Here is a 12,252-nt window from a genome sequence, read left to right on the forward strand (position 1 = left end):
AGGAAACTGGTGCCTAGGCACCACTCTGCTGGCAACACCCCCATTTGCTCCCGTTTGTCCCAGTTTCGCCCTATTTAAACTCCAATCCGCTCTAAGCATTATACTTGTAAAATAAACATGAAAATAACATTTCTTTAAAGTGCAATTTCATTCAAAAGCATATGATAAATGTAAAAAAAATTAAGCATTAAAAAAATATATTAAAATCCTCCAAACTTAAATGTTACATGTTATCAAGTAACACTATAACTTTAAAAAATTAAGTTTGTTGATTTGAGGTAGTTGGTTTCGGTAGAGTTTACTATAATTTTGTCTCAGAAATGTTATAGTATAACTTAGGAGAAATTCTAGCAAATCAACCTAGAACTAGGGTGTAAGAATATCTCATATTAAACTTAGGAATCCTGATTTTCTATTTACTTCAAAAGTTATTAAAACTTGTCAAATTAAAGATTTTTAGAAAGCTTAAAACATAATTTAAGCACCCTGTCTATACCAATTTGACTAATACTTTTTGAAATAAGAATAAGTTTAGGATTGTTTGTAAGTCTTTTAATTTAAAAAGATTCAATTGAAATCAATTTTTGATTAGACTTCTTCTCAAGCTTCTCCTCACTTTTCATTTCTTTGCGCTTTTTTTCCTTTTTCTTCCTTTTTCTTTTAGAATCTTTTTTTTCAATCTTTTCTATTTTCATGTGAGGATTACTATATCTAGATAGGTTCTTAATAATTTTGGATTTCACTATCCTCTTTTTAAAGTTAAAAACTTGAAACTCTCCCTCACTTTTTAGTTTGAAAAATGTTTCAATAAAGACTAAATTCTCTGAAAGTGTAAATCATTTTCTTAAGAATCTTAGCTTTCTAAATATCTTTCTACCATAAATTGCAAAATCATTTTCATAATATTTCTGACAGATTGTCTTAACTCTAGAAAAGTTTTCTTTACATAGGATTCCATCTAAGTTTTTTTTTTCTAACATTCTTAAAATCAAAATTATAATAACCTAAAGATGACACCACATAACACAAGTCATTTTAAAAGTAATATCAAATTAAATACAGATTATTGAGGACAAATAACGTTAACTTTTAAAAAATTTTTTTCCCCCAAACTTGATCATTAACATGTATACCATTCAATACATAAAATATAAGCAGAAAGAAAAATCACAGCCCAGAAGTAAAATTTACCACAAGTGTCTATAAAATATTTACAAATATACTTAGAACAAAACAGTGTACAGGAGATAATAAATATAAACTAAACATGCCAGAATGAAATTGAACTAAAGAAAAGTCTAGCTAGCATAACAAGCATCAACATAGGAATATATATTTTAATGTTCTCCAAGTCCTCTATACTATAGTAATGCATACACAAACATCAATACATAAATGAGATCATTTCTTTCTCCATCTCATCACACCTCCTTTCCTTATTTTCAGTTCTAACGGAATCACATCACTGATCAATTGGGTACTTTTAAATGCTTTTATTTATCTCTGATATATTGGCTCGCGAGCACCAATCTCACACATCACCTTATCTCTTTAATTATGCACCTTTAACAGTTATAAGGATAGTGTAGGATCTTCCTCAGGTTATTCTTCAACTAGTTTATTGAACCATATTGAAGAAAATAAGGTCAGATAAAGGAAGTAACATAATTTAGATGAACCTATTCTATGTCCAAACTCATCATATCTCCAGTTAATCCTCAAGTTTGGTTTAGAACTGAGTCGTAATGTACTCGTTATTCCAACAACTACGAGAAAATAATTATAAATCTAATCACAACGAGAAGTTAAAGAATCACCTCACTTATGAGACACAAAGATCAAATTAATCCACTAACAATCCAAACATTTACCAACATCAATCAAACTGATAAATCCATATTAAAACAAACACATCGCACCTCAAATAATTACAACTCACAAACACACTAACATAGATAACCTATGGGTTGCCTCCCATGAAGCGCTTGCTTTATTGTCGTCAGCCCGACGAATCCCAAGGTTATACATATTTCACTTGCTCGCCACTTTTCTTCTTAGGGTTTTCTAATCCTCCTAAAAATTTTTTCTAGTTCTGAGTCGTATAGTTCAAGGTCTGCATTACGTGAACTACACATTCAACTCTAAATACTTAAACTTATATGATAGATATACAATACTTCAAGCACTAAAAAATATTTTTGGTATTTTGGATTTTCTTTTAAATAAACTCATAATAAATAAACACATTAGATAATAACACTATAATTTTCAAATCTAAGTCTTCCAGGTTCAACTAAAAGTCTCCTAAAGTTATTACCGTAGCTTCCCCGACAACGACACCAAAAACTTAACCTGATCCGCAGTTATGCAATTATTTAGTTTCTTGGCAAAAAACTTGACCCAGTTTCTTTAGGTGGCTAGTGAGCAAAATTGATATATTATGAAGTTTTGAATTTGATTTATAGTTTACTCACTAGGGGTTCTACATAAGTATATACATTGTTCAAGTAATATAGGAATTTAATGGAGTCTCAATTTTCGATCCCACAAAGAAGCAATGTAAGAAATCCCTAAGACTAAGTTCTAGTCTACTACTATCAGGTGTTAGTTTGGAACGTCAATGAAGGGTGTTTTCCTAAATACAAACCTAAATCTAAAGTTAAACCTAAATAAATCAATTGGTTTAGTAAATTTTGAGATATAAAAACTTTCTCTAGTGGTGACTTAGATAATGAGTAGGAGCGGGATGCTTAGAATAGTAGTAAGTGTCAAGTAGGAACAATCCTCTTCTTTACTTTCTGTCGAGTGTATAAAGAAGCTCGACTAACCTATTTTCGATTCCTTAAATGCTAGATTATAACAACAACACTTCTAGCCTATCACCCCAGAGTCTCAATCCTAATTGCTCTCAAATTGGCTAATCTTAGTTTTAACGTACGAAGCCCTAGATCAAATTGCTTAGGAATATAGTCTGTCACCCTAGAAACACCAATTTGCACCCATCAATAAATATCTCCCTACCATTGCATTAAATCTTTGGACAGCTTTTTTTTCACTCATAAATTCAATGTGATTCCTCCTAGTTGTTAAAGTAATAGCCCTCCCGAATCTACCGTTGCAGTAAATCTTTGGACAACTTTTTTTTCACTCATAAATTCAATGTGGTTCCTCCTAGTTGTTAAAGTAATAGCCCTCCCGAATCTTATGGGTTTACAACACGTTTTAATATACCAATTGACCAAATTGATTAGTAAATGAAACATGAAGTACAAACCATCACTTTGATATGAAAAACCTATTCTATCATGCATCTTAACATCCTAAACATTCATCCTATTGATTGCAAAAGAAAAGTACAAGAATTCTACTTCACAAAGCAGGTGTCACACACAACAGAAAACTTCATTAAATCAAAGAAAATCCACTAGATAAGTGATTACAATAAATACAAGACAATGAAGAACACAATACTTAGTTTCTTCCCTCTGAAAGAAAGATGAAAATCTCTCTAACAAAGCCTCTTGTTGTTCCAGGCAATGCTGATACAATTCTTGTACAAATATCTCTCAATTCCCTCTCCAATCTATCTAGGAAAGTAAAAATCTACATTTTCTACTCCTATCTATGATCTCTTGACTTTCCTGGAGAATTCTAGGACTTAGAAATGCCAAAATGTCTTTTCCAACCATCTGGATTCGTCAAATAACTCCTGGAGGCTTGCAAAAATCGCCCCTGGACAGTTCATGCACCTAGGCGCCGTATTCTCTGTTTTCTGGGCAGAAACTGGCGCCTAGGCGCCAACCTACCGGTAGCACCCCATTTGCTCCCATTCGCTTTCGTTTCGTCCCGTTTCAGCTCCAAGTGTTATACCTGCAAGATAAACATGAAAATAATCTTTCTTTAAAGTGCAATTTCATTCAAAAACATGTGATAAATAAAAAAAAAATTAGGCATAAAAAAAGACATGCCAGACTGGTTTTCTCTTATCATCTTTTCTTCCTAATTGTTGATCAAATTTAATATTTTTTTTTCTTATCTTCCTTTACGACTATATATCAATTGGAATTTAAGCCCAATTTCGTCTATATATTCATCATTACCGCATAAAATGACAATGTCTTGCACTGTGATGAAGATTTCTATTAATGATGTTAGTATTTTTTTGTTTCCTGTTCTTAAGCCACCAACCATCATAGTTAATGAATCTTCTCAAGACTCCTCATGGCACATAATTAGCTCTAGACGTTAACCAAATATCATTCATTACCAACTTAAGCCAATTTTTTTTGTACAAATTCTATCAAAATAGCTTTTAAATTTTATCTTCAAAACCTCTATATTAATTCAAATCTAATCTTTCCTTAAATTTTACTGCCAGAAAACCCTTACAAACATTCCAATTCCCTTAAACTCGAGTATTCTTAAGCTGACAATTTTTCGCAATCTATTGTTTTTTTCTCAACTTAGATATCACGAAGATCTAATTATGAAGATATTCTCTTGTGTATTTTGACAAGCGATTTAAAAAGTATTAGACTAGTTGGATCATGAATTAGCCCTTTTGGTTTGTTTGATTAAATTATAAAAAACCAGATTGCGTGAAGGTTAGAAAACATTATAAGAACCAATTATTGAACCGTCAGATTGTTGAATTCGTACTAGTTTTGGAGACTATCAGTTCATTTAGATGACTTGTAATCTTAAAAAAAAAATCATAGATCTTTTTGTGTGCAGCTATAATTCATTCACGCACTGATGCCTTAGGATTGATTTTCCTTCGAGAGCAAATGAAAATAAATCGATTTATTTATTATAAAATTGATGGTATCAAGATTTTGTTTACCAAAGCCTTGTTAGTTTAGTGGTTTTCTGACTATAAATTGAACTGGGGAACTAGTTTTAGAAATTAGTTTACTGTTTTATAAATTTATTTGACTAATTTTATTATTAATGTTGTAAATGTGATGAAATATTTTTTATTTTTTTTATCATCTAATTTATCATTATTAGAAATCCTATATCATATAAATGATAATTAAATAATTGAAATATTTATTATTCCATTTCACTTTAACCTGATTGAATCTCTATTGAACCTATGAGCTTTGTACATTATTCTAGTTAATATGTGGTCCAATTTTCAAAACCTTAATTTTGAGAAGCTTTTAATACCTTTTTTATAACACTTAATGTTTGGTATGTAAAGAATTGAGAAGCACACTAACTGACCCCACTTTCGATACTTTTGAACTGGTGAAATAAAATGAAGTTAGTAATTGGAACTCAATTTATTAATTGGTATTTGCATTTGAGTGTTTTAATTCAATTGTTTTCTGAATCTCTCTATTACAAAATGTTTTTTTGAAGTTCGCCACAACAAAAATTGGTAGATTTGGTTGTATTCACAAACTACTTTTGACATATATATTTTTTTTCTCTTTGACATGATCTTGTATTATCATGTCATTTTCTGGTGGAGTTTCTTTGCACAAACATTTGTTTGACATTCTACTGGGTATGATTTTTTTGCTGGAGGACATGATTGGAGGAAATCATATGTAGCTGCATTTTGAAGCATATTTACAATTTTTTTAGGCGTAGGGCGGCGGTGCATCAACCCATCTGATCCTGCATTGGGGATCTTCTTAGGCGTAGGGCGGCTGTGCATCAACCCATCTGATCCTGCATTGGGGATCTTTCACCACACACTCCCTTGAAAGCTAAATATCCAATCATGATATAAAGTTTCCGTTTAGTGTTTGACGTGCATATTCAGATGTTTCCATGAATGAACTCCTGAATTTCTGTATTTAGCTAGAGTTTGATATGCTTTTTAAAACGTTTAAATGAATGAACTGCTCGCTAAATTGCTGTATTTATTCAACCTCCGATTGGATCTAAGTTTGGTCATTGTATTATTGATTTTTGTAATATCCTCTTTATTATTAAAATTTCCTGAACTTTGACACCAAACTATTGAATTTTTTGTTTTGTCACCTGATCTAATTCACAACAGAAAAGCTTTTGTAGCTCTTAGTGGATAATTTTTTTCTTAAACTTGGACAAAATATGATATGATTAGCAAGGCATTATCATATCTCAATGTCGCAGCGCTCTATTGGAAATCAGAATCTGATAAAGTATGATGATGTGTTTAAAATTTATTTTCTTTAGCGTTCTGTGCCCAAAAATTACATCAACATCTTACTTATACAAGCACCGACCAATTTCTTTTTTGCATTATTTGAAACGTATTCTTTACATGGGTTTCTAACAACCAGTTAATAGTTCCAATTATTAATTTTATTAACATCTCTCTCTTTCTTCTTACATTCAGAGTGGAAACGAGTCTGAAACCCAACATCTGTCAGGTAAATTTCTTTTTCTTAGCTATTATAACTTTGGCCATCAACATTAAGCTAATTTAGTTTTAAGCCTATTGTTTGTTTTTTGTTCATTCTTGCTGAACTACTAGAATCTGGCATTGGATAATTTATTATGATCCTTAACTTCCTTTCCATCACAAATACTGAAGAAAATATTCTGTGTTTTCTTCAGTGAACTTTTGTGCTGATTGCTTGCAATCCTTGTTTAGCAGCACAAAGTAGCCATATTTGCTGAGGCGAAAATTCTGTCACGGAACTGCAGCTCAAAGTCATTTTAGGTGAATGCACGGTGCCATGCTTGCCTTTTCTGCAGAGAACACTAAGTTTTGAAAATATAACATATTTTTTTTAATTATTGCGGAATATTTGGCCAAACATTAACTTAAGATGTGGACAATTGCAGTATTTTTACCCAAATGTAAACAGTTCTCATTTAAAATGTATGGTACTTAAAAACTATTATTGAACTACAAATATTTTATGAAGTAAATTTCTTAATAGAAAGAAAAATTTTCATATTTCTGGGTAGAAATAGCTTGTTATAAACAAGGCAGTTCATTGTATATGCATTTCATGCAAATCAAACAGATTAAATAACATTAATATGAACTGATGGAATATTTTATTAAGGACACTTTATAGGATATATGACTCAAGAAATGAAGAAGAAAAGGTGCAAGAAGTTGAAATCAATATTTGAGAAGTACACTGCAAATGCTCATTTTTTTCCCTCTGCAATAAAGGAGTGGAGACAGAGGAGCATGCAAAAAATTGATCTGCAAGATGTGAAAAGTGGGACTGAAAGGGGTTACTTTGTTCTCTGAAAAGAGGTGGTGAAAAAGAAAATGATGAAGATGTATAAAGAAATAAATTCATTACGCGGTGCACTTTTTAGTGATTAGGCTGATAATTTTCCTTGAAACTTGTACTTAACTGAAGTTTTGAGTCAATTCAAAATTGACTTAAAATGTTGAGTTGTGTTATGAGTTGGATTCTAAAATGGTGCTTGAGTCTATTTCTTGTCTAAAACATTGGTTGGAGTAGTTTATTGTCTTAATTTAGTTTAAGGTTTTTATTTAATTTTAAAATGTCTCAAGTTTTGAGTTTTGCAATCAACATTTGCTGCCTATTTTGAAAATTTTAGACTTTTAATTGGCTCATATTAATTCAAGTTTGCTAAAAATGTCTTCATATAGACTTGAATTGTACTTCGATTTCGAGCAAGTCTTGCTCAAGCTAAACTCAAATATTTTGAGTTAGAGCCAGGTGTGAGAAGAAAACTTATAAAAAGGTTTGTGTTTCTCTGCTAATTAACAAATAATAAAGATTTCGTTTGGGCACATTTGGCCCTCAAACTATGGCATTAGTGAGGAGGCCATGACAATTTTTTATTTGTTTCATCTGGCCAAAGGTGATCAAATGATGCTTTGGCTTACTTGAATGTAGCTGACAAGAGGATGATACTAGCACATCAATATTTAAAATATTAAAATTTTAAAAAATATAATATATTTTTATTTATTTATTTTTCTCTTGCCATCTGGATATGCCAGAGCCATTATCTCTTCCTGGCGATTTCTATACTTGTTCTTGTAGGGTGCTAATAGAAAGAAGTTGCATTGCATTTCTTTGGCCTTTGTTAGTGTTATACTGCTTCATTTTGTTGAATGTTGTCTGTGCTACTCTGTTTTTAGCCCTTCATTTAATATACTTAATTAGGAGAATGATTATCCTAATAGATTTATTTCTTCAGCTTGCCCGGAAAATAATGCATGATAAAGACTCTTATGTTCTTCACTTCTATTGGCTTGACTTGACCATTGATGAAGGAGATTATGTAAGAAACACTGATAATGTATTGATAGTACCATGCTTATTTTTTAGGAGGAGATTTAAGAGATGAGCTGTTTGTGAAGTTTTACGCTGCACTTGACAAAATTAATTTTTTTTCAACATCTGGAGAAATCGAGGACCCTCTGAGGGTAGCAAAAGCAACACAGCTTTTTCATGATACAATAAAAGTACGACTTCGCTCTTATTTTCCTTTCCTTTTTTGGTTAAACAATATAATTATGATATTATATGAAGGCAACCTCACTGTAAATGCAAGTGTAAGGTTGCATGCAATAATTACTTCCCAGACCCTATTTTAGTAGGTGCTTTATGCTTATTTTTCTTTTTTAGTATAAGATAATTGTGATCGCAATAAGCTTCTGACATTTTGCTGACATCACCAAAATTTTGTCTGCCGTCAAATTTTTTAGGCCATGTAGGGTTTGATTAAGGCATTCTTATCAATGAACATTATTATTTGGTGATTTAATATTAGTTGTTGCGTGGTATATGTAACAGCATATCTTCCAATGACAAGCGGTTGAGGAAAAATTGACACTGTTTTTTAAGGTGATTTACTTTAAAGATTGTGTATGAAGATGCATGATACGCTCCTTTTGTTGTTGTTAGCGTCCTTTTCTATAATGGAAGTTTAGCTAGATTAAATGCATATCCCATTGGATTATACCTTTGACTATTGGCCATTGATTAATACTGCAACGTCTGACTCACCAGAAGAGCCACTTCATGCTCTAGTTAGAGTTTGAGCGTTTTTCTCAGACTTTCTGTAGATTTCTAACATTATATTTATGAGCCCGATTGCTTTGCCTTTTTTATAATTTTCAACTTAGGAGTTTTACCTTTGTGCCTCTATAATATTGAAATTTTGATATATTTAACTTGTATTTATTAAACATGAGGTATTTCATATTATTAGGAGATTGAAAATTCTGAAGGAGAAATAATGAATCTTATCAGCCTTGCTGAAACCTTCAAAGCTAAAGGTATGCAACAACTGATTCCTTTTTATCTGTTTCATCGTTTCTCTCTGTTGTCTTGGATTGAGGCTGACAACTACGCTCTGGGATGTTTGGTATGTTTATAGAATGTTCACTTCAATATTACTTGCCAATGATTTTAACAATGTTCTACTTCATGTTTGGATTATTTACAGAGTTTTTTTTTTGAAATGATTTACCTTTCATGTCTTTTTTGTAGCCTTTTTATTCAGTTGTTGACTTGTTCTGCTATTTACTGCAATATGCTATTTTGATTGTATTATTAGGTAATCTTTCTATGAAGTTGAAGTTGTACTCTGATGCTGTTGAACTATATACCTTTGCCATAGCCCTCCATGAGAAAAATGCTGTTTACTACTGTAACAGGTGTGACATATTCAAGCATACTGAAAGCAATTGACAGTTCAACATAAGCATTTTAGGCGTAGAAACATGCACTGATTTTTGTGCTTGTGCCATTTACACTATTTGCTTTTATTTGGCATGATGAGAAATGGTATAATGGAAATTCATCCATCTTCTCTGTTTTACTCACCTTGTCAATCTGATATTCTTATTCTTTGCTTGTTTCTTTTTCGGTTTTCTTTTGCTGTCATATTCTGGTTACTTACTAGAAGACTTGGGGTCTATTTGTGGTAGTGTTTTTTGGTTGTTGCTTTGTTTTAAGACCATTATAACACCTCTGTTTGGCTACACTGTTCCTACTATTTATAGAAATTCCTGTGGTGAGAAGTAGCTTGTTACAACCAAACAAATTCTACTAGAGTGTGGTAGTTATCAAAATTGTTGCCTGACTTCTTTAAAAAAAAAACAAATTTCTAATATTAGCTCCAAGGGTTATTTGCAAAAAATCTATTTTATAACAACAATTCGACAACTATTTTTACAAGAAGTTATAGCCGCCCCTTTAGTCATCAAATTGTTATTAGCCTTGTTATTCTTAGTATACTAACATTTAGAGAATATTTTGATGGAACTCAGTAGATGCCATATTTTGTTTGCTTGTTGCTTTCAGTTTTCTTTCTTTTGCTACCTTCATCTTTCTTCCGTGTGCCAGATGAAGTCTCCTCAGTCTCCCTGTAATTCTCTCATCATAAGGAGAATGTCTTAATATAACTTAATAGATAATAAAGGATGGTGACATCTGTGCTGATTTTGAATTTTTGAGACAAGTAGTGTAATAAGTTGATACAATTGGCATTACCGCTCAGGCATGGTTTCTATGTGTATTCTATAGACAATTACTGATATAATGATAATACAACCTCATGAGATCCATGAAAACTTGGCGCTTTGGTACAATTGTGGTGATGGAATAGAAGGGTTTTTTTTTTTTATAAAGCGCTAGTACCTCAAAATTTGTACTGATTACCAGCTTTCATTGGAGGCTTAAGAAGATTTTCTGGGCTCCTGTTGGTGTTTATTATAATGCACCTCTTTTGAGATGCAATGAAATTTGCATGTATGAGAGTACTAGGTTTTCAACTTGCTGGAACATACATATTTTTTTATCTCTACTTAATGTGATGCATTTTTTTTCAAAAGCAAAATATTTTAAATAGGCGATGAAATCAGTACAACAAGGTTATTTACCAAGAATTGCTAGAGAAAAGGGAAAAGGGACAATATATATATATATATACAGAGAACCAAGGATGAAATATCTAATGGATCATAAAAATCATAAAATGGCCCCTTTGGATTATCTAGCTTTAGCTCTGGCAAATTTAGATGAGCGCTGATAATGTTTCTTCTAATTTTTGTCTTCCATGATACTATGAATATGAAATCTTCTATCCACCGTAAAAGCAACATTTTTGATGCTCTAATTTGAATCAGATGGTTGTCGAGATATATTAATGTCATCGTGTTCATAAGTATGATGAAGCTGAGGTGTATCAATATCTCAAGGCTTATTTTCAGCGATAATATCAGTTGACAAAATGGCCAATACCAAGGGCTTAGTAGGTGCAAGCATATTAGCCACTATTTGTTTGAAAATGGATTCACGTTTTGGGAACATACCTGAACTAATGAATGAGGATCTTCTCCCAACTGGTTAGCAGGTTGAATATGCGTTTTTGGTGGACGGTCATGCATCTGATATTTAGAATTCTACAACTCAAAATGAGCCTTGAAGTAGTATGAGAAGTTACACTAATAAATATGCACTAGCAGTATGATGGGATGTTTTTACATTTTACATTTTGTCAATACCCAAAGGATGGGGACCCAATCCATATCTTATTAAAATGAGATCTAACGTCTAATTCCATCAATATTTAAGCCACATAAGACCTAGAAAGACTGGCTATCATGATATTTGGGTGCGAAGGTTTTCCAAAAATAGGAGCCACGACTAGTTTAAGTAACACATATAAGGAAACGAAAGTGAAATCCAAATAGGATTATCATGTGCTTTCATAGAGCTATTAAAATGGGGGACCATTTTAGATTCTCATTGGGAAGCTATTGATATAATATGAGATTCTGAGAGAAGTTATGTGTAATGCACTTTAAAGGAAGGTATCATGATGATGGAGCTCAAAGGACCCATTATATGTAAATTAGACATAAATCCACAACTTATTTCCTTGTTGAGATGACCCATAGAATATTTGCTGATAATTGAGAGGGTGAGTTGCTTATCAAGTACATAAATCTCCTTATCAATGAAGAGGAGAGCGGAGTTGCTAAGGTGAAAGCTATTTTGTTGGAGTGTTGTTGAAGCATTTTGAAAAAAAAAAGTTATTGGATGGAGAGGGTTGAAAACTAGCAAACACGAACAAAATTAATAAATGCTTGTAGGAGCTGTGTGGCAGAAGGTTCATAAATCTCCGGATAGAATAAAAGAGGATATATTTTAAAAAAGTCAGTGGCCGCCTATGATGGAGGCGGCAACTTCACTAGGTGGTCAACCAAAATCATGGAAGTAGTCGATGCGGGAGTTGGGATCTGATGAGACTCCAATGCATGATTAGGAACTAAAGAAATTGGAATGACAAAAGATCCCC

General features: G+C 32.1%; 1 protein-coding gene across 4 annotated transcripts in view; it reads left to right on the forward strand.

Annotated features, from left to right (window-relative positions):
* LOC110030278 (small glutamine-rich tetratricopeptide repeat-containing protein) overlaps window positions 1–12,252 on the forward strand; it is a 41,201-nt gene that overhangs the window by 12,947 nt on the left and 16,002 nt on the right. For all 4 annotated transcript variants that reach the window (XM_020732913.1, XM_020732914.1, XM_020732915.1 and 1 more), the window contains exons 3-6: window positions 6,338–6,371; window positions 8,271–8,407; window positions 9,157–9,223; window positions 9,505–9,604. In XM_020732913.1, the coding sequence (XP_020588572.1) occupies window positions 6,338–6,371; window positions 8,271–8,407; window positions 9,157–9,223; window positions 9,505–9,604 (338 nt within the window). The remainder of the gene's footprint in view (window positions 1–6,337; window positions 6,372–8,270; window positions 8,408–9,156; window positions 9,224–9,504; window positions 9,605–12,252) is intronic.

This window comes from Phalaenopsis equestris, unplaced genomic scaffold (assembly GCF_001263595.1).
Source record: "Phalaenopsis equestris unplaced genomic scaffold, ASM126359v1 Scaffold000692, whole genome shotgun sequence".
In the NCBI taxonomy this organism is placed as follows: domain Eukaryota; kingdom Viridiplantae; phylum Streptophyta; class Magnoliopsida; order Asparagales; family Orchidaceae; genus Phalaenopsis; species Phalaenopsis equestris.